Below are 23937 nucleotides of genomic sequence, written 5' to 3'. Positions count from 1 at the left end.
ACTCCTTATTTTTCCCATATCTGGCCTTTTACTATGCCATTTTTCCTTTGAAAACTATCAGAACATGCTTTAAGAATAGCTAAATAGCTCAGCCATATTCCTCTTATAATGAAATTGAAACCAATACCAAAGTTTTGGGGGTTTTTTTGCAGTTAAGAAAAAGATGATTTTGTAAGATTTATCAGATAATTCACCAAGTAGTGTTAAGTTGGAAATTGAATTTTAAAATATAAGTTCAGTGACAGTGTTACTTTCACCTGAAATTACATAGACTAACTATGTGTAATATGCACTAGCATTACCCTGTACTACAATGCTTCTACATACTAGATATATCAAAAAGTTTTAATTGTGCTGAAATTCAGAAAGTAATAATTTTCTTAGAGTTTATCACTTCCATTATGTGTGCATATGTGTATATTTGTGTGTACATATGTACATACCCTGGGTATTCTGAAATTAAAAAAAACACAGAGAGGCAAGAACTTTATTCTTAACCTATATGTATGTGTGCATATATATATGTGTGTGTATGTGTGTATATGTATATACACACACATATATAATTATCCATTCTAATTCTAATTGTCAATTCTACCCCAGAAGTTATATACACATATACAGTATTATAATGTAATACATTATAATATATGTAATATATACACATTATAGGATATATAATATTATATGTATATAATTTCTGGGGTGTAATGACAATTAGAAGATATATAGACAGTGTTTGCTAAAGCATTGGTGTCTAATCTCTATCCTCAAACAATATCCATGGACAGCCTAAACTGATCTTTCTCTTTATCCAGAGTTGTGAAAAACTCAGAATATCAAACACATAAACGCAGTACAAACACACCAAGCACAACAAAGTCCCAGTTTCACTAAAGTCTTTATTCCTCTGGTCTTCCTGTTTTTATTTTCAAGATCTGCTATTTGCTAACCATTCATATGGAAAGCGTATTATTTAGATGGATCTAATACTTTTCCCATTTCCACTCTGCTCAGAAAGCCATTAACAGATAAGTCCTAAAGAAATTCAGATTCATTTCAAGATGATGAACCTCATATCTGGTTTAGGAGTGACAGAAAGGAAAAAAAATATGAATGAGATGCTCTTTCCCATTGGGTTCTATTCATTTAATCCTCATTTTCTATGGAATGATACTAGGCAGTACCTGTGAGATGTATTCTCAGAAGGCATTTCTCATTGAATGAACAAAGGGAAAAAATTCAGGAAAGATGAAAGGGGAAAAAAAACTCTGACCTGACATTACAAAAAAAAAAAAAGACACTAAGATGAAAACAAAATAGTGTCATGGATTTACATATGGGGTTTTGATGGAATCTAGGGCTGTGTTTTAAGTCAAAACTCACCATCTCAAAACCACTTCTTTTCATCCGCCTGCAGGACTTGAGGTAAGTACGTATACGTTTCCTGGCACGTTCTTGATACTCAGGGAATTGTCGCCTGCATGAGTCAATGATAGCCTGGATCTTTTCTTTGGGCTGCTTAGAGATTGGGACCATTCGGTCCAAGTTTTCATCTACAAACAGCCTGACAAACATCTGTTGGCAAGAGGGAGACAGAGGAGAAGGGTTTGGAGGGCTGCTCTCTTCTCTTTCTAGCTTCCTGTCTTGATTACTGATAGGAAAATACCATTTTCTGGTTTATGCACTGAAGAATTTTGCAATGGAGAGCCAGAAATTTTTAGCAAACACTCTTTAAGGGCTTTCTAAAGGGCTGAATAAAGACAGAGAGAGAAAAAAAGAGAGAGAGACAAAGACAGAGACAGAATAGACTTGTGTATAGAAATTATGAAATAATCAACAATCAGCTGTAAAATTGAGCACCCCGTAACATTTTTTTATTAATAATAACTACAACCGCTACAAGGTAACACTGCACTAAGTACTTTTGGTACTTTGAAAAATACTAATCTTTGAAAATTAGCAATTGCTTGTTTTGTCATGCATAATTAGGTTAAGCTTGGAAAGCAACAGAAATAGCTGATCACGGTTGTACTCTTCAGAGGAACAAGCTGTGGCCCCCTTCATCCACTAGATAAACATGCATACTCACACAACCCAACTCCAGTTTTCAGCTGACATTTGGCTTTAAAATTCTAAACAAAACACAGCAATTTTGGTGTCTGGTTGGCCAAGAGTGTTTCATGTACTTTAAAAATCCTTCTGTAAATTAAACAAACATGCGTCTAAAATATCCACATTTACCGATTAACAACATGTAAAATAAATTGATAAAATTAAACCACACAGCGGTATGACAAGACTCACATTAAAAGCTTTCAGTCGCTCAGCTTCTACTCCATCTGTCTCATTAACTTTCTCTGAATCTTCTTGCTCATCGTGGTCATCTTCATCCTCATCTCCTCTGTTCATGGATAAGTCCTCAGCACCTCTGTCTACACTCTCATTCTTCCCAGATTCATAACTTGAGTAGCTGTGTGCAGGGGACTGAGAATAAAAGGAAAAGGGCAATTACGTAAGTGTATCAGCTGGTAAGGTTTACTTTTTATCAATTCTATCGGCACATTCTCACTGCTGATTTAAATAATTCAACATATTAATAGTTATTTTCCATTCACTATATTAAATTCTCATTTCCATGAAGGTAATACAAAAATATATGATATAAAATGGAATAGAACACTTGTTTTGATGAGAGTAACAATGATTTTTCTAAATCAGGTAAATGTAACTGTTTCATTTATATTTATTCCAAAAATTAGCAAAGCGCCAAGTAAAGTCAAAGAAAGGTATTAGTAAATTAGGAAAAATGGCCCTCATCCCAATTTATAATGTATTGCTTTGGGAACTGAAAAGTTTATTCCTAAGTATACATAGAATAAGATTTTGTTGTTGTCCAATCGTTTTAGTCCTGTCTAACTCTTCATGACCCCATTTGGGGGATTTTCTTGTTAGAGATATTGGAGTGGTTTGCCATTTCCTTCTCCAGCTCATGTTACAGATGAGGAAACTGAGGCAAACAGGGTTAAATGACTTGCCCAGGGTCACACAACTACTAAGTGTCTAAGGCCACATTTTAGCTTAGGAACGTGAGTCTCCCTGACTCTAGGTGCCACCTAAAGACGCTGTCTTAGTTAGCAAATAATTTCCTCAACAAATGAGGTCATACAATCAAGTCAAGAAGCATTTATTAAGTACTGACTAGTAATGCTTCAATAACCCAAAGCTCCTACCTGAAACCAAGATCCTTCTTTTTAATATTAATATTTTTGGTAATGTTTATATGTCTGTATGTTGGGGAATATCACAGTCTCTGATGGATTATAGTTACATGTCACTTGAAGGGTAATGGACAACTGCAAAGCAGATGTAAAGACAGCAATATGCTCGCAACAGTCAATCAATCAATGAACATTTATTAAGATCCTGCTGTGTTCCAGGCACTGTGTTAAGTGCTATGGATACAAAGAAGGGCAAAAGATAGTACTTGCTATCATGGAACTCATAATCTAACGGAAGAGAAATCATGCAAACAACATTGTACAAACAAGCTACATGCAGGATGAATTAGAGATAATCAACAGAGGAAGGCACTAGAATTAAGAGGAATCTGAAAAGACTTTCTGTAGAAGGGGAGATTTTAGCTGGGACTTGAAGTAAGTCAGGAGGCTGTGATTAAGAGCATAGGAGTAAGTCAGTGAAAATGCCAGGAGGTGGAAGATGGAGTTTCTTTTTTGAGGAACAGTAAAGAGGCCAGTTTCACTGTATTGAAGAATATGCAAGGTGTTAGAAGACAAGAAAGTTGTGTGTGTATGTGTGTGTGTGTGTGTGTGTGTGTGTGTATGTGTCTGTGTCTGTGTCTGTGTATGTGTGCGTAGGAGCAGGTTATGATGGGCTTTGAAAGACAAGAAGAACATTTTATGTTTGATCAGAGAGGTGATATGGAGCTGCTGGAGTTTATTCAATGGGGCAAGGAATAGTGACATGATCAGATCTGCATTTTAGGAAGACTACTTTGGCATACGAGTGGAGGATGGACTCTGGGGAGAATGACTTGTGTTAAGCAACCAACCAGCAGGCTATTACAATAGTCCAGGTGTGTGGTGATGAATGCCTATACCATGGTGGTGCATAGCGAAGAGTTTTATACCAGAAGTAGTGTTAACAATATTACCTTAGGGCAGTGATCTGAAAGGGAAATAGACCAGTCAGACAGCGAGAATGAAGGATATCAGCTTTAGTGCAGCGTGAGTACTGACATAACATCAAGAAATGTTCTGAAAGTTGTCAATATTTTGAATGAATTTTCTCTGGAGGATTCCTAGGAGATAAGGACAAGAGTTGAACAAGAAAGAGACGTCTTGGATAGATTGTATTCTGCACCGCCGGAGAAGCATTCATCGATCCGTTGAAATGCCGTTGCCGGGTTGTTTTCAGTCCCGTCCAACTTTTTGTGACCCCATTCGGAATTTTCTTGGCAAAGATATTGCCTTGCACCACAATCCACTCAGGTAAAGAGGCAGCTGTGCCCAAGGATGGCTGGTGGATGGTATAGACCTTCAACAATGTTTTTTTTAAACTTTTTTTTTAAAGTTTTTCTAAACTTCTTTTAAACTTTGAACTTAAACACAGTTTAAGAAACACTGAAGGGGTTATGAGTGGAAAAAAAAATTAAGAAGCACTGGTGAGGAGGAGGGTAGGCTTTTTTTGAGGCAAGATCAGGAAAAGGAAATAGCACCACGCCTTTCAAACACAATCTATGGTATCTGGTAGAACACGGCAAGGGAGGGGTTTGTTAGGGAGAGGGTAGTGAGGAAAGCAGAAAGATAGGATTAAAATTATGGTTTTGTCCCATGAGAGTCTTAAAGGGAGCTATAATGTACATAAACTGATACAAAGTAAAGTGAGCAGAACCAGGAGCACATTATAACAGTAACAGTAATATTGTATGATGAAGAATTGTGAATGACTTAGCTATTCTCAGCAGTACAATGATCCAAGACAATCCCAAAGAACTCACGAAAAATGCTATTTGCCTCCAGAGAAAGAATTGATGTTGTCTGAATACAGATTGAAATGTATTTTTTTCTTTCTTCTTTTCTTTTCTTTTCTTTCTTTCTCTTTCTTTCTTCTTTCTTTCTTTCTTCCTCTTTTGTTTTTTTTCTTTCTTCTTCCATCCTTTCTCTTTCCTTCTTTCTCAAGTCTTCCTGCACAAAATGACTAATAGGGAAATGTTTTATGACTGCAAATGTATAACCTATATGAGATTGCTTGCTGTCTCAGGGAGGGGGTAGGGAAGGGAAGGAGGGATAGAATTTGGAACTCAATACTTTAAAAAAAATGAATGTTAAAAATTGTTTTATGTGCAATTGGGGGAGTGAATTAAATATTATTTAGAAAAAAGAGAGACCTATAACTAGGAATTTTGTTTACAATCACTTTGGCAGCTAAGAGGAGGATGGACTAGAATGAGGAGAGATCTGTGGCAGGAAGATCTGCCAGGGTTATGGCTTTAATGCTATTATCTCAGAGATGCTACCAAGTTGTTAATCAAGGAATAAGAATTAAAATTACAAAGAAAACAAAAGACAATGAAAAGATGTATTGTAGGTGTTAAGCAGGCCCAGCATGCCACTTATGATTGTACCTCTGTACCCTCCTTCTATACCCACAAATCCTTTCCTCTCCCCTCTCTCAACCCTATAATCTGAAGCTGGAGTTGAATGATTCTTCTAGCTGGAGTCAGAAATCCTTCTGCCTTTATGTATCATAGGAGGTATAAAGTCATTATCAAAGATACATATGGGAGAAAAGTAGGCTATAGGCACCCCTTTTATTTTCCAATTCTTTGCCACTACAAAAAGATCTGCTATAAATATTTTTGTACATATGGTACTTTTCCTCTTTCTTTGATCTCTGTGGGATATAGGCCTAAGATGGGAATTCTCAATCAAAGGATATTAAAAGTTTAGTAACTTCTTGGGCATTGTTCCAGATTGCTAGATTTTGGGACATGGCCAGCAAGAGAATTTGTTGCATTTATTTATGTTTTTATAAGGATTTTATTTTTTCCTTTTAAATTCTTTGGGGCAGAGAGATAAATACTTGTTAATTGAAAAAAGAAAATGAAAATTTGACACCTTTTCTGCTCTTTCCTCAAAAGGAAAGAAAAGTAGGTGAGCTGTTTATACAGTGAGGAAGAGACAACAGTTAAGTCACCAAGTATTACACAGGTACTCTTAAATATCAGAAGAACAACAAAAAAAGGCCTTCTAGTACCCTGGGGGAGATCCTTTATGGAAGATCTAGAGGAAAACATGGACAAATCATAATAAGACTGGAGGATATGGTGAGGTTATGATTTGTATTGTTGGAGGGTAAGCCAACACCAGAAAAATCATGGATCCACCAAAGAAAAGTATATAGAAAATAATATTGTCCATGGTAATAGATATAACAAAGATAAAAGAGTAAATATTAATCACACAGTTATACTACTATAGTAATTGCAAATTAGTGAAATTATATTTTCCAGAAGAGTCTGCCTTAAGTATTATTTTCCTCCTGGAATGGCAGAGCAGTATGTACTTGTATGAGACCTCTTAGATGATCTCAGAGCTTATGTAATCACCCAGGTCATGAAAATGGTATATAAGAAGTCCAGGAATGAGTCCTTTCAGCCTGTAAGCTGGCCTCTACGATGCTCCATAATCTAGTGATTCAAGTGCTATATGATGGGATATTCCTGGGATCACCAGAATGACCAACACTCATAAATGACATTCCATGGATCTTTAAAAGCCTGGGAAAACCATATGTAGGCACATTTAAAAATAAATGTTCTATAATTCTTTTATATTTTAAACAGTGTATATTTTGAATTTTCAAGTAATGAAGAATAGTAAACAGAATTCTTTCAAAACTCATATGAAATTTAAGAAGTTATACATAAATATTTTTATGCTTATGTACACATCAATATAGAAAAAAGAACACAGTGTAATTTCCAAATAATTCTATAGTGTGGAAAGGTTTTTATGATCTCAAGAAATTAACAGGTTTGTGGCTTTTTTGTATTTTTTTTTTTACATTTTCATCAAGAATAGGAGTCTGGCATCTTAAAATCTTATAATAAAATGTAAATGCATAATAGCTCAGTTTTTGCTATAAACTTGCTCATACACTGTAGGACATTTTAAAAACCTTTACTGTTCTGGACACAATATTGAATCTCTGTCTCTACTGGGTAAATCAAGCAGAAACTCACTACTTTAAGGATAAGATAAGAAAACATAACTTTCTTCAGCAAGGCAATCACAGAATGAGAAACATCAGTGAGTTTAATACTTGGTGTAAACTAAAATTGGAGGAGGGGATAGGTCAAGTTATGATGACATGTTATCAATCTTTGCAATGCAACCAAAGAATACCCATGATGGTAAAAATCTCCTAGCAGTGTGGTTCAAATAATAGAACAGTTCCTGAGGGCAGCATGTGTATTGTTGGAGGATAGGCCAATACCAGAAAATCATAGATCCATCAAAGAAAATCTAAAAGCTCCAACTGAGTCTATTACCCTTATCTAAAAATTTCTCTATCATCAGCTTGCCTGAAATCCCCATATTTAGCAAATGATTCCTTTTGTTTAAGGAACCAGTCTCTAGAATTCTTTTTTTTTTTTACATAGTTCCTGGATAGGTGACATATTTTGCAGTTGTCAACTATTAACTCATTAGTTATGAATTAGTTTTTCAGTAATCAGTAAACCAGAAGACTTAGAACAGATGAGATACGGGATAGGTATGCTATGATAAGAGAATGAGTAGGAAGAACAAATAAGCTTCTAGAGCATAGGGCACAGTCTAGGAAAAGTTGGTATAGGTGGTATGCCTAATCAGTCAGTGGAGCTAGATGGAAAAGAGATACCTACATGATGAAGAAAAGTATATTTCACATGCTTAGCCATTTTGCCTAGACCTAGTTGGCATCATGAGGTAAAATCAATAATTCCATTTAGTAAAATGAAGAGCCAAATAGTCAACTTGTTCCAACTAAACGGAGAAGTATATTAGTGAATAAAGCAATAGTTATCTTCAAATTATTCAGCAAAGTAATTTGTATTTCAATGGTCATTTCAATAGGAAAATTTAAATGAACAAAAAGTAACATGTCTTCCTGAAACAGAAGCAATTAAGTATGCAATAAGGACCTTACTGACTGACTATAATTAAAAGGACAACCCTTACATACAACAGTCATGATTTAGCATTCCTAACTTAGTAAACTAGTAGACTTGAAGGGAATGGGATATATCATCTAGATCTATAACTGTACATACATGTATGTGTACAGATACACATAAACACACATATATGGAATGTAGAATGTAAATAAACTTTAATAGAAAGCAAATGATTGGTAATCGATGTCAGGGTCATTTCAGAATTAGCCGACAGTTCAGTAGTTGGAGCATCACTTTATTAGAGCAAAGATAAAAATCAATATCACATTATAAGACTAAAAAGGGAAAAAAACCCAAAAACTATAGCCCCAAATGTGAAAGGGACAAAAGGGCAGACATTGACACAGGCTATCACCATTGTTTGATGACACTTAACCTATGTAGATCAATCTCTACAGTAAGGAGAACAAAAGAGCCTAGAAACTTCATAGCAGAGGATTAAAAAGAAGATGACATAGGTGTTCTTCCCCCAAGGTCTTCTGCCCTAAAATCTCAAAAATAAACACATTATATACCAGATAAAGTGATTTAACTGAATCCACAAGATCATAGATAATAGCTTTAGAGTCAAATAGGTCCATAGAGGACATCTAATCCAATCACTTCCTTTTGTAGATGATAAAACCCAGAAAAGTTGTCACTTGCCAAAAGTCACAGAGGTGGAAAGTGGTAGAGGTGTGATTTGAAGCCAGAGCCTCTAATTCCAAATTCATTGCTCTTTTGAATGTACCATACCAAAAAGAAGATAGAACTGACATAGACAGTTAATTAATTTTATGAATTAGACTGGAGAAGATAAATACTTGACTCCAGCTTGGTACCCTTAGCCCCCAACCAATTCCAATCACCTATTGAATCAGCATAAACAAACTGACAGCTTGTCATAAAAATAGAGAGCAAATAAAACTTTATAGAGAAATCAAATCACTTTAAACCAATATGATAATATGGAGGAAAATGAACTCACACTACATATTGAAAGAATCCTGTAGACTACTCAAGGATCATGCAACAACAGCAAAACACTTTTTAATGGTTCAAAGGAGAAATGTCTTTTAAAACAAAAATAAAAAAAAATTAGGAATGAATTCTTGTAGGTAATCAGAGTTTTCAATGCAGAGTTAAAAAAAAAAACAAAACCAAAGTTAGAAAATAGAAGAACAGAATAAATGATAGAGAATCTCTCCAAAGAAATAAAAGCTCTAAGGGACCTTAAAAAATACAGAACATAAAAATATCAAAACTAAGGAAAATTTGGCAGAAGAGAATCATAAGACAACAACTTTAATAGAAAAAATATTCCATCAAAAAACACTTCATCTCCCTGCCAAGCAGAGACAGCTAAGGCACCACTAGTTTATATAGGAACTCGTTTATGAAATCTTATAGAAGGTAATATTTTAAGATTATGAGCAATGCCATTTCATAAAATTTCAAGCAACAGTGGAAGAAAAAACAAATTATAAAAAGCTTATCAAGACATCAAATTAAGTCAGGTGACACCAAAAGCATTTTAAAGATATAACTGAAAGACAGCAGACTAGGAAAGGAAGAAATCTGTCAAGAGTTATAACCAACTATTTTGTCCGCCATTGACAGTGAAGCCACCTCAGCCGGACTATGACATCATAGTCTCAGATATGCTGAGTAAGGTAAATAGAAATGAGACTAAAATAAACAAAGATGGAAACTACATTTGATTAAGTATGCCTAGAGAAAGTCCATGTTGGAGGTGAGGGATTTTAAATGTGTTGAAAGATCAGTTCTCAAAATATCTGAAAAAAGGGATAATGCCAAATGCTTGGAAAGAAAATTGTGGCTATTATTACTATTCTTGCCCTCCAAAAGGTGACTGATAAAATATCAATAACTACTGAACAACATCTACTTTCCCCTTTACATACAATCTTTATAATAGTAATCTCTGTATAAATTTAGATTGTACTTTATGAAGAGAAAAGGCAGTGTTTCACAAATTATTTTCTACGGTATTCACATCTTTACAGTCACATATTGACTGAAAGGTCAAATAATATATGATCTCATTGTGCTCATTGTTTGAGTATTAAAAAAAATTGTTTGAGTATTTCATTTGCTAAAATAATTTTAGAAAGTAACAGGATCAATAGGAGTGATTTTTATGCTAGAAAAAAGACCAGTGTATCTTTGAATATGCAGGAGAAGAGGTCATCTGGCTTTTGCTTGAGTACCTCCAGGGAGGGAAACAGGACTTTCCTAGAACCACACATTCTCCTTTGGGATAGCTCTAGTTGTAAGAAAGTCTTCCCTTACATCAACACAAAATTGCTCCTTTGTAACTTCTGTCTGTTGTTCTTTCTGCACTTTAAGACCATGCAAAACAAGTCTAATCTCTGCTTCTTCCATGTAAAAAAATGTTTTTGAAAGCCAAGGTAGAAAGACAAAGATCACAAAAATGGTTTAAATATTAGCTATTACTCAAATGTTACTTACTAAGTCCTATTAGGAAATAAAAATATAAATTAGAATGTACATTAAACCCTATGTCCTTTGCACAGAACCCACGCTCAATCAATACTAGGTAGGTTTTTTATTTAATTAAGCAATATTACTTCCCAGCTGTAGAATCAGTACTTTAAAAAAAAAAATTAGATCTAGGATTTCTTTGGTTTAGGGAACTCATGGTGAGTAAACTACCAATGCAAATTAGAAACAACTACTACCTACAGTTTTAGAGAATTGCCTGGGGCACTAAGAGGTCAAGTGACTTGCCCAGGGCTACTTGGCTAGATATTATCAGAGGCAGAGGCAGGATTTAAATTCAGGTCTGGCTGACTCCAGTCTACCTCCCTGTCCACTTGGTCAGGCTGACTAAGGTGAGCAGGTTGGAAATGTTCAATTATAAACAATGTGCTTTCTGTAGAAACAACTGAATTTTCAGTAGCAAATGCCAGATATACATTATATCTGCCTTATAACTTCTAGAATTCTGTAACTTAAGCATTTTTTGGCATCAGCCTCTTCCATAGAGGTCGTATTGATTATGAAATAAATGAAACCATCTGACATAAATGGTTGTTTGTCCTGGATGAGGAGGTGTGTGTCTGTTTTCAAGATTGGATGACACAGTTTCATTTAATAATTACTTCATTTTCCAATGAACATTTTGTTAGGATTAGTCTGTCTTGTCTAAAAGTCTGGAATTGCTAGAAAATTGTATCTTAACATGAACAATGCAAAATGCTATGTAGTGCTGACTCACATTTCCGGGGGCTGATCAGAATTAAATTATTAATATGGCCTCTTAGTCACTAGGAAGCAGTAACTAGGAGCAGTAACCTGTTTGTTTTTTTTTGTTTGTTTGTTTTAAGCAATCAGAATAAGGTTGGAGCATAATAGATTCAGTGATTTCCTGTACTCCTAAACTTCGTAAAACAATTTCAGAATTTTCTATCCTAAACTTCCTAAAACTATTCCAGAAGTGACCTCACTATTGCCAGTAGACTTAGACAGATAGGTTCAATTACAAAGCAGGGAAGCAAGTAGATACTTCTCCTAATTTCTTTTTACTTCCTACACTATATGGTTAGGTTACTATTGTGAAGGTTTCCTTCTTCCCCTCCCCTCCAAAACCATCCACTGATTTCCTAATATCTATAGTACCTAGACAGATGAGCTTGGCTGTCTGGAGCATGATGCAAGGAGGTCAAAATTGTAGAATGCATTTTCACATGGACCATTTATCTTTGTGCAGTTATCTATGTGCAGTCATAATTAGACCTATGGTTGAACTTCTAACCCAGGTCAGTTTATTTAGTAAATTCAATTCAATTCAATTCAATAAGCACAGGAAAGGGGATAACAGTTTTCATTTTAGGCATAAGGAATGGCCTATACAAAAATGTAAAGGTGGGATGTGGAAAGAATTATGAGAAATAGCAAAAAACAAAACAAAACCCAGTTTGACTAGAACATGGAATGCCTAAAGTACAGCAAATGTGAAATACGTCTGGAAAAGAAGGGTGAATTCAGACTACAAAGGGTTTTAAATGCCACACTGTAGAGTTTGCATTTACTGAAGATTCTAGGGCAAAAGAATGCCATGCTCTGGATTTATTCTTTAGGAAGATTATTTTGGTAGTTGTCTGGAGGATGGTTTGTAGTAGGGAAAGACTGACAGCAGGGAGGTTAATTAAGAAACTCTTACAATAGTCCAGGCAAGAGGTGATGATATGAATTATTTGTGAATAGTGAGAGAAGGGCATGGATGCCAGACATACTGTGGCATTTAACAAGACTTGGAAACTGATTTGATATGGGAAGGTGAAAGAGAGGGATGACTGACGTTTTAAATTTGAGTGACTAGAAAGATTATTGTGATCTCAATAGAAATACGTTTGGAGAAGATATATTGGACAAATGCAAGGTCATGGTCACAAGGAAGAGCAGTTCAATATTAATAACATATTTTACATACTATGTACACATCCTATTTTCACTGATCCTTGCAATAACCTTATATACTAGGTAGTAAAGAGTTATTATTAGCCTGATTTTATAGCTGGGGAAATTGAGGTTCAGAGAGGTTTAATAATTTTTTTTCCTAGGTCATGAAGATAAGGGGCAGAGACAGGCATTAAAGCCACATCCTCTGACCTCAGATCAAATAATCTTTCAACTGCACTATGTTATGTTCCCCAGCATGATGTAAAAAAAACAGTGTTGGCTATGTAAACTGAGAGGAGGTGAGTACAAACCATCATTGCTCCTTAATAAAGGAAAACCCTCAAAAATATTTTTGTAAGGTCAATCTAATATCAGAACTATAACAATATGTACTTGTAGTTGTAGGGTGTTTGTGTTTTCTTAGATAACTGTTGAACCCATTCTTGTTTAAAGGTAATCTATGCTGTTTTTCATTATTTTTATCCCCAGAGTGTTGCACAGTTCCCTGCAAATAGGATGAGGTTTAAAAATGCTTACTGTAGTCGATCTGCTTCTGGACTTTCATTGTTCACCTCAATGGCTGCCCTTGGCCAACATGAAGTTGTTGCCTTGTCCAGCATCTTTTCTTCTTTATCCTCTCTAGTTTGATGCTTTCTTTGACCTTTACTCTTACAACTAGCAGTTAGACTTTATAGTGAATACAGTAAAGGACTGGAGTCAGGAACACCTGAGTTTGAATCTTGCCTCAGACACTTACTAACTGGGTAACCTTGGGCAAATTATTGAAACCCTCTCAGTCTCAGTTTTCCCATTTGCAAAATACAGATACCATTTGGACTGCAGGAAGCAACAGAAACTTTCAGGTAATGAATTGCAAAAATATGAAATCATGGGTGACTTTTTTTCTTCAATCATCAGAGATATTCACTTTAAAGTATAAATGGGAAATTTTCAGCGGTAGTAACTTTTGATGAATCAAAATGGTAAGAGCACCTACCTCAGGGTTGTCGTGAGGAACAGACTAGATAATATATGTACAATGCTTTGTAAGCTTAAAAGCACTATATAAAATGAATACTAGCTATCATGGTAGTAATACTAGTGAAAGATGGTCTGACTACACATAAATAGTTGATCTTGATATGATACATAAACAATTGATGATAATGCAATATAATACAAAGTAATTGCATTGGACCTGTATGCATACTGCTAGAATAATGACTCGTTTGCATAGCTCTTTAAGGTTTACAAAGCCCTTTCTCTCCCAAATCCTGTAATGTAGGTTATGGTAGTATTATTATCCCAATTTTTACAGATGAGGAAACTGAGGATTGGAAGGTTATGACTTTCCATGATTTTCCTCATATCTTGGTAAGATGGTGTAGGGAAGGTGGGTGGAAGAAGGCAGAGGAGGTTGTTGTTCATGAATATCAGAGTCAGGATTTAAGTACAGGTTCTTCTGATTTCAAGTCTTTCCATTACACCATACTACTACAGGAGGCCTAAGGAAAGAAAATCATTAGCACCCAGGAGAGAAGCTTTCTAAAAAAGGTGGAATTTAACTTAGGTTTTAAAGGATGAACAGGTGGGAGAGCGATTGAAGAAGACAGAGAAAAAAGGAAGGCATTTCAGGTACTCGGAGAAGCATGAGCTAAGGCATAGAGGCAAGAAGGGTATGTTACGTAGGTAGGAGGCTCCATTGGGTGGTACAGTTTGGAGAGAATGTGGAGGGAAATAGCTTAAAATGGATGAATGTACCCCTTGGATTTAATATTATCATATATCAATGAGATAATGTTTGTGAATGCACAATGAAAACTCTAAAGTGCTATAGGAATATAAAATGTTATTATAATTTGATGATTAATATTGATAGGGAGGAACTTAATGATCTCTAGTCCTTTATTGACTTTGGACAAATCCAATCTCACTTTAAGGTTTGACAACAGTGTCAATATTTGCACAGGCTAAGTCTTGGACTGAAACAGTAGAAATAAAACCAGATTACTCAGATTATAAAGAACTCTCCTGCCTCCCCGCTCCCCAAAAATGTCACAGGTGTAGGGATGATACAGAGCTATTGACTAAGGTGAGTCCTCATGATGGAATTAAATTCCTTACAAGCCATTATGTCCCAAACCTAATGTCTCTGAAAAAAAGAATTATGTCTAAATGTTTGGCCCAGCTGCAAAAGCTGCCACAAGGACATTTGTGATAGTCATGCTTCTGCCAGCTGGGGGAATCAGTCAGCTGAAAGTGCTCACTGAGGCAGCACATATCCTCCACTTCATTAAACAAAACATACACTCGAAGGCAGCACCCCAAACAATGGGCCATGTGCTCTGCCACCCTACTGGCTTCTGCAGTATCCAACCACATCAACCACTTTAGCTGAAAAGGTAGAAAACTTAAAAAAACAATAATACAAGGATCAAGGGAAACATACTGAGTTTCCCAGCCTGACTCCAAAAACAAACACCATCAGCAGGTGGAATGCTCCCAGCTACAGCATTGATAAAGCTGAAACATGGATAACCATTACAATATTTTATCAATGGCAGCTAAAGCAAGTCTCCATTTAGACAGATGAGTCAATAGGAACCTCGCCAGGCTCCTCAATGTAAGCTGCTCTTTGTTTATTCTTTCAAGGCATTTCAAATTCAAAATGACTTCACTAATAGACCACATTGGACAGTGTAAAAGACAATGCAGCCACAACTGGGATATTAAATGTTGTCATCATAGGGCAGTGTTGTGGCTAGTAGTTCAACAGCTTTTAAATAATGGCAAATTAATGTAGGCATTCTAATCCTTGTCTACATTTGCTATGGGTGGGCAAAGGCAGGGAAAGCACATAACTATTTTTTATATGGAAACCAAATTCAGACTTCCTACTTATCTATGCATCTTTGCATCATTTATCATTATCGCATCAAGGCGCGTAGTCAAATAGCCAAACGTACGTATTATTACCCAGATGAAAACACCAAACTACTGTACAGAGAAATGTCATCTATGGGATTGGATATAGAGCCTTATCTACTAAATCACAGTCTAAGGCACTGTCCTTTAGACTCTGAAAATAAACCAAGGAAAAGGAAATAATTTTAGTAATATGAAATACCTTCTTCCTAACACTGATACTGCCCTTCAAGTGCTCACATTATACTGCATTTCCTTATAATAGTTTTAGAGGAAATCTTACCAAGATGATCAGTATAGTTATTAAAAAGTGTTTAAACAACAAGAAATAATGTCAAAAACATCCTAGTACAGGAGTTCATTTACCAACACATTAAAATACATCTTATTTTTTTACATCTGCAGGCACCTTGAACACTGATTTTCTTACAGCAGGCTCTTAATAAATGGTTGTTTAATGAATGAATGAGCATTGTTTTATTTTATAGCGGGAAAGAACTGTGAACTATAGGCAAATTATAGAGTGTCCCAGAAGTGTTAGTTTGGTTTAAATCTTTAATAACTTCAGAGGTATAAATTCTACAAACTTATAAAAACTAAATTTGAAAGGTTAATTATTTTAAAATTTATAATATTGATAGATTTCCTATTAAAATTCAGCATGACTACTATCTTATGCCATAGATTGTGCTAGTCAATTTTCAAACTTTGTGAAATTTTTCATCAGTTGATGCTCAGTGACAGAAAGGATTGCATTTGTAATTCTTGTCTTAGAATCACACAAAGAATTACGTTTTGATACATTGATGACAATTTTGATGCGAGCCCACAAGACAAAGGTCTAGTAGAGATGGATCAGGTAATCAGTGTGGCCAAGCAAAATCTGAACTAATGTCATCCATCACCAGAAAGAGAACTGGAGAGTGTAGATTGAAGTGTATTTTTTTCACTTTATTTTTCGTGTGTGTGTGTGTGTGTGTGTGTGTGTGTGTGTTTTCTTTGACAACACTGCTAGTGAGGAGATATGCTTTGTATGACTTCACATGTACAATCAATATGATATTGCTTGCCTTCTCTAAGGATGGAGAAGGAGCAGAAGGGAGGGAGAGAATTTGGAACTCAAAATTTAAAAAAAAAAACTGGGGGCAGCTAGGTGACTCAGTGGATAGAGCACCAGCTCTGGATTCAGGAGGACCTGAGTTCAAATCCGACCTCAGACACATAACACTTACTAGCTGAGTGACCCTGGGCAAGTCACTTAACCCCATTGCCTAGCCAAAAAAACCCCTAAAAATAAAAAAAATTAATGTCAAAATGTTTTCAAATGTAATGGGAAATGTTTAATGAAGCAAATTATATATCATATAAAATCTCTTCTGATCCACTAGTCTAAGAAAATGTCATCTGGAACTATTGCATGTGCAATTCAGAGTGACAGGGCATTCCATCTTGTTAAAATGTAAAAATTATTACTCAAAATCCATAAAACTAATAAGTGTGAAACAAATTTAAATAATTTAGTTTTCAAATGATGGGTTTTGTAGGTTCATAACACTTATACTTCTGAAATTATTAAAGCATAAAACTGCACTAAAACATTTGGGACACCCTTTAGCGCTGTAGTAGGTTTTACATAAAACAGGCTATGTTAGCAGCATCTCACTGAGAGGAAAAGAAATAAAATTTGCACTTGATTAAATACTTATTTCTTTAAAGGAAAACTTGGTTTCATTATTCAAAATTAAGTATTAAAATTATTTTGCTTCCTCTTCCTCATTCATGTCCTCTGACTGTGGATGAATTCAGCAGTTCTTCTGTCCCAAGCCCTGTCCTCTCTTATTTATCCTTTTCTACTTGGTGACCTTATCATTTCCCATAAGTACAATTATTATCTTAATACCTCTGCTTGGTTTTCAAAGCCCTTCAGAGCCTCTGTTAGAGCCCTTCCTTCCCTTCCAGTCTTCTTACACATCACTTCCCTTCCTGTGCTCTTTTTTTTTGGCTAGGCAATGGAGTTAAGTGACTTGCCCAGGGTCACACAGCTAGTAAGTGTTATGTGTCTGAGGCTGGAGTTGAACTCAGGTCCTCCTGACTCCAGGGCTGGTGCTCTATCCACTGTGCCACCTAGCTGCTCCTTCTTCCTGTAATCTTTTAAATTCAGTGATGCTGTCCTCATTGTTCCTCAATCAAAATACTCAGTCTGCAAAATACTTAGTCTGCTAATCGAGCTCTTTCCCTGGATGGCCCCAAGCCTGAATCATTCCCCCAAATGATCTCCACCTCCTACTTTCCTAGCTTCTGGTAAATCTCAGTTAAATTTCCACCTTTTGCAAGAAACCTTCACCAGTTCTAAATCCTGGTGCCTTCCTTCTGAAACTACTCTCAATTAATCCTGTGTGAATCTCGTTTGTACTTAGTTGTTTGCTTATTGCCTACTACTCTTTGAGAGTAGGGACTCTTTGACTTTTGCCTTTCTTAATATCCCTGGCACATAGCAGAAGCTTGATAGATGCTAGTTGACTGACTGACTGGCATCCCAAATCTAACAGGAAAGTTAAAAATCCTCTAGCTCTTGGCTCACATTGGCCCCTGGCAGGAGAAAAGGCTGAGGGGAGAAGGTGGGACATTGATTATCTGGATTTGGCTTCTTCCCAACACCAACAGAATTTGAGACTATGCCCCCACTATCCATGGTCACTTGACTCTGTGTTCCTACCCCTTTAGGGCTCCTACAGAGAAAGGAGGGCTAAGACAATTCTGTCAGCCAGGATTTCTTTCTTATCTCTTCTCCAGACCAAGGACCTAGAGCCCTCAATGGCTGCATGGAGCTCTCAGCTCCCTCCTCTGGCCTTGTCTGGTGGACTGGAGTAGCAGTGGCTTGAGCGGCTGCACAGTCAATAGAGGTTTAACAGATACTACTGGGTGGGGGTGGAGACAGAAGTGTGTGTGGGAGAATCAATCGGAATCTTCATTAACCATCTCCAGTGGAGAGACTGAAGAAATGAGGAAACATAACTCCAAAGACAATGAAGCATTTCTATGAGTTAAGAAAACTCCAGGATTAGACTCCAGAAGAAGAAAATAATTCAGTCATAACTGCAAATGGAATATCAGAAAAGTTACTGGATTGGCAATGCAAATTGTGAAAGCCAGTGACATATTGAGGAAGAGATAAGGAGTGAAATGAGATGTCGTGAGGAAAAACTTGGAGACAGGATAAACAGCTTAGAGGAGAGGCTTGAAACTTTATGAAAATATGGGGCCCCCTGAAAAACAGAATGAAACAATACACAAAAGTTCAGTAATTAAACATATTAGAACAAAGTCAAAAGACAGAAAATTGAAAGGACAGATGAGACAGCTATTATTAAAATCGATTGATCTAGAAAACAGGATGAAGGCCTGGTTAGACAGCAATTGTTCTGCAAAAGATGTCTTTTTGTTTTGTTTTGTTTTGTTTTGTTTTATTTGTGGACAGCAAGCTCAATATGAATCAATGGTGCAATGTGGCAGCCCGAAAAGCTAATGTGGTGTTAGGCTGCAGTAAGAGAGGCTAATGTAGTGTTAGGCTGCATTAAGAGAGGCATAGCTTCCAGAAGCAGGGAACTCATAGGTCCACTGAACTCTGCCCTATTCATTTGGAGCATTGATTTCAGTTCTTGATACTCTAGTTTAAGGAGGACACTGACACAACAGAGAGTGTATTGAGAAAGGCAAAGGATTTGGGCATTTTTAGTTAGGGTTGGGGGACAATGATAGCTGTCTTAAATTATTTAAAAGATTTTATGTCAAGGAGAGTTTAGACATGTTCTATCAGATGCAATCAGTACAAGGTGCAAAAAAGCACATTTGTACTTGCTTTCAGAGAAAAAAAGCCAACAAAACACTCCCTAATAATTAGGTCAATCTAAAGGCTTAAGCAGAAACTAGATAACCACTTGGGTATGTTATAGTGGAGGTTTCTTTTGTGTAAGAGCAGGACTGCTGAGCTCCCTTTAACCTCTCAAATTTTGTGATTCCTTGACACTGTCTTTCATTCCCGTTTTTTCAGAGTTCACCATGTGTTGTATGTTGCAGCCTGCCCACACCCACCATGTATTCTCCATTTCCTTCTGTATGGTACTCATGTCTAATTACTCAGAGGTAGTAGCATTCAATGTCTTGCTGCCATATAGCAACACTAGTAGAATGCTAGCATTAAAAAGATGGGCTTTTGTTTTCATGGAAAACTTAGGGGCAGTAAAGGAGCTTTGCAATTCTCCAAAGACAATCCAGTCTACTTTCCTTCACCGATTTAGCTCTGGGCTCAAATCATTGTCCATTTGTAATGTCTATCCCAGAAACATGTAATATGGACAATATTATGGACATAATATAGTGTGTCAATCCAAATGTGTGACGAAATCTGGACAACAGAATTCTATGTTCATTTGATCTTCCTTGTATGGATGATTACAGCTCCATTCCAGGAGGCTCTGCGATGTTCTGGGGCATGCTATGATTAGCATTGGGTCATCAAAAAAAGGAGCATCAGGAGGATCTTATAATCCATAGGAAATCCCTCTTTGACCCATACTTGGTAATGGATGTCTCCCATCACAGTGGCTAATACTTTTGGCAAACCAAAATCAACTCCTTTTAATGCCTCTCTTGGTGTTTATTATCAGAAGGCCTTGAAATGGTGTTATTTCTGATGTTACATCTTTCATGGAACCTTGACTGATTTTGATTCATGGACGGGAAGCAACTTGTGAAAAATCTATAGTGGTAGTTTATTGTACCAAATTAACTTTTTTTTGGTAATCAATAAACAGTAAAAAAATGGGATCTTATAGTAGCTACAGTTTTTGATTATTAGTGAAATGGTTAACATGTGGTCTTTTGTTGAATCTCATTTTCAACAGTCAGCTTGTTCTCTACTAATACCCTCATTGATTTTCCTTCATTGATATATAGAAGATACATAAAGATGATAGATGAAAGACTTGTAGATTACACAGAAGCTTCATATCTATATACACCAGTGACAAAATTCTATTAATGCAGCTAAGGCAGTAAGAAAAAAGAAATTGTGGGAATGAAGCACAGAAGCAGAAAAAAGCAAAGAAATAGAAACATTGTTTTAATTTTCAGATGATATGATGGTTTACTTGGAGAATTCCAAAGATCCTACAAAAAATCTGAAGGAATATTTTTAGTGACCTGACATGACTGTCTAAAAAATAAAATCATGAAATTCACAAGCATGTCTATATATTAATAATGAAGACCAGCAATAGATCATAGAAAAGGAAAAGCCATCCAACATAACTGAAAAATGCACAAAAATATCTAGGAATTAACCTACTAAGACACACTCAGGATTTATATTAACACAACTACAAAAGTGTTTATAGAGATAAAGAAGGACTTACATAATTAGGAAGATATTTGTTCATGATTGAGCTGTATCAGTATAATTAAAATGATATTTTTATACTGTATACATTAATTTACATATTTAATGTGATGCCATGCAAACTAGCAAGGGAGTCATTTTATTATATAACAAGATACAACAATAACAAAATTCATCTAAAGAACAAAGATCAAGACTATTAAGAGAAATAATGAGAAAAAAAAAGAAATGAAGGAGTTATTCCTATATCTCCAACTATAATATAAAACAGTAAATATCACAAGTGTTTGGTACTGATTAAAAATTGAAAGGTTGATCAAAGGCACAAACTATATCACTAAGCTCCAAAAGTAATCAGACATAATAACTTAATAAGTAATAACATCTCACTTGATGATCTCATTAGTTCATTCAATTATCATCTCTGGGCAAAAGATTCTCAGATCTATTTACCCAGTCCTAATCTTCCTCCTTAAATCTAGTCTTACATCTCCACCTGTCTATTGGACATTTCAAACTAGATATATTGTAGACATCTTAAACTAAGCTTACTAAAAACTGAACTCATTATGTTTTGTCTCAAACTTTCTCATCTTCCAAATTTCTCTTTTAGTATTGAGGTCATCGCCATTCTCTTGATCACCATGGCTCACAATCTAGGAGTCATTCTTGACTCTCCACTCTCTTGTGCACCCCTACCCCAACCCATATTCAATCTGTTGTCAGGCTCTGTCAATTCTATTTTCTTTCTTTGTTTTGAGTATCATTTTCTTCTTTCTTTATTTTATTAATTTATATTTAGTTTTCAACATTCACTTCTATAAGCTTTTGAGTTTTAAATTTTCTCCCCTTCCCTCCCCAAGAAGGCATGCAATCTGATGTAGGCTCTACATGTACATTCCTAGTAAACATATTTTCACATTTACATGTTGTAAAGAAGAATTAGAACCAATAAAAAGAAGAAAGAAGAAAAAGACAGATGGAAGAAACATAGAAAGAAGAAAAGAAGAAATGAGGGAAAGAAGGAATGAAAGAAAGGAAGAATCTTGACGTTGGAATCAGATGCCTTTGGTTCAAACTCCAACTCTGCTCCTTACTAAGCAATCTCTTTGACTTTCAGTTTCTTCATTTGTAAATGAAGATAAAGATACCTGCCCTAAATATTTGATGGGGTCACTGTATCAATCAAACAAGGTTAATAAATGTGAAATCTCTTTGAAATAACCAGACCAATGTAAAGCATTGGCATTATATTTGAATACAGTTATTATCTTTCCGTTAGAGAATTCAGTATTGTTTCCAATTCTTCCAGTCTCAAGTTGCTCCCTCTTTTAAGTTAGAACCTCTGAAAAGGAGTTAGAACATTATTTAAATTTCAGGGTGGATAGAAAGCTGGATTTGGAATCAAGAAGACCTAAATTCAAATCCTGCCTTAGACTCTTTATAGATGAATAACAATCTCTCAAGCTCAGGTCCCTCATCAATAAAATCAGGATAACAATAAAACTTACTTCAAAAGGTTGTGAAGATCAAATGAGATATATTATCTATGTGCAATATATGTACATATTATCTCATCCCACCTTCATATATGTAAGTACTCTGCAAATCTTAAAGCATTTTAATATAAATTTATATTCATGTTAAAATATTAGCTTTCCTTATGTTTCTCTCAGGAGTCAGATTTTAAGTAGGGGATACTTACACTCTAACTCGTAAACATTATCAGTTACATAATATCTAAAAGCAAAGTATGTTTTTGTTTTGTGTTTCGCTAAGAACGGATGCTATCCTTATTTGCTTCAGCACAGGACTAGGACTATTTTCTAATTGCCTGTAAATGTAAAAGTTACTATAATTATATTTAGCTGAAACTTAAGGTTCTATTGGGTATCTTCCATGAAGCATCACATTCATTTTGTAAATTATTCTGATTTGGATATATTTTACTGCAAGTTGAATGAGACAAACTGCAAACTTAACTAAGAACCAACACTTGTCCAAGGTACTACATAGCTATGAGGGTTGGACGTGCCAGGTATATCATTTTTAACTTTTGAGAAAGGTCATCAGTATCACTTAAAGTTATGTTTCAAACAAAATGTTAGGACAGTCACCAACAATTGAGTCCCACAGCGCATCCTGTCTACCAGTAATAAAACTATTTGCTATGTTTCAGTTCTGATATACATTGAAGATAAATGATAGCAGACTATCCAAACAGCTGTTACATTAAAAAAATGAACTGTGATGATGGCAGACAGGCAAGCCAGAGGAAATGCTAAGAGACACATTAATGAATACCTTTAAGCGTTGTGACACAGTGTTTGATTTCTGGAATAGAAAACCATTAGACACTAGTGATTAATAAGTGAGCTAGAATGCCTGGAATACAGAAAGCAGAAAAGGATTGCTCCCTTTGAAATCAAAGGTCCTGCAAACAGCTGCAAAGGCTACTTAGTGGAGATTAGATCATACGTGGATGGAGTAAGCTGCCTCACCCCCACTGGCTTTTCAAACCCTTGTGATGTGGCCTCTCTCTCTGCCACTCTACGGAAACAGCTTTTTCCAAGGTTAATAATGATCTCTTAATTACTAAATTCAATGGCCTTTTCTGAGACTTCATTTCTTGAATTCTGCAGGTTTTGATGATCACGCTCTCTCCTAATTCTCTTGATATCTGATGGACTGATTCTACTCATATTCTTTTGCTGGATCATCCTCCATATATTAAGACCTAGGTCAAAAACCATTTCCTACAGGTAGACTTTCCTGATAACTACAGTCAGTGCTTTCACCTCCCATTCCTAAAATTAATATATATATATATACACACACACATATATATAAATTTTAGGAATATATATATGTGTATATATATAAATTTTAGGAATATATATGTATATGTGTGTATGCCCATATACATACACATATATACCTATATACT

The 23937-nt window shown here is 35.6% G+C and overlaps 1 protein-coding gene across 4 annotated transcripts in view; it reads right to left on the bottom strand.

Annotated features, from left to right (window-relative positions):
- Positions 1-23937, bottom strand: part of LOC114031875 (nucleolar protein 4) — a 427691-nt gene that overhangs the window by 88791 nt on the left and 314963 nt on the right. For 2 of the 4 annotated variants that reach the window (XM_027847060.1, XM_027847059.1), the window contains exons 7-8: positions 2308-2487; positions 1387-1578 (exon numbers count right to left, since the gene is read on the bottom strand). In XM_027847060.1, coding sequence (XP_027702861.1) covers positions 1387-1578; positions 2308-2487 — 372 coding nt within the window. The remainder of the gene's footprint in view (positions 1-1386; positions 1579-2307; positions 2488-23937) is intronic. The other 2 variants (XM_027847061.1, XM_027847062.1) reach the window with 1 other exon arrangement.

This window comes from Vombatus ursinus, unplaced genomic scaffold (assembly GCF_900497805.2).
Source record: "Vombatus ursinus unplaced genomic scaffold, bare-nosed wombat genome assembly UNPS02015255.1, whole genome shotgun sequence".
Taxonomy (NCBI): domain Eukaryota; kingdom Metazoa; phylum Chordata; class Mammalia; order Diprotodontia; family Vombatidae; genus Vombatus; species Vombatus ursinus.
This window is presented reverse-complemented; position numbering and strand designations above follow the sequence as displayed.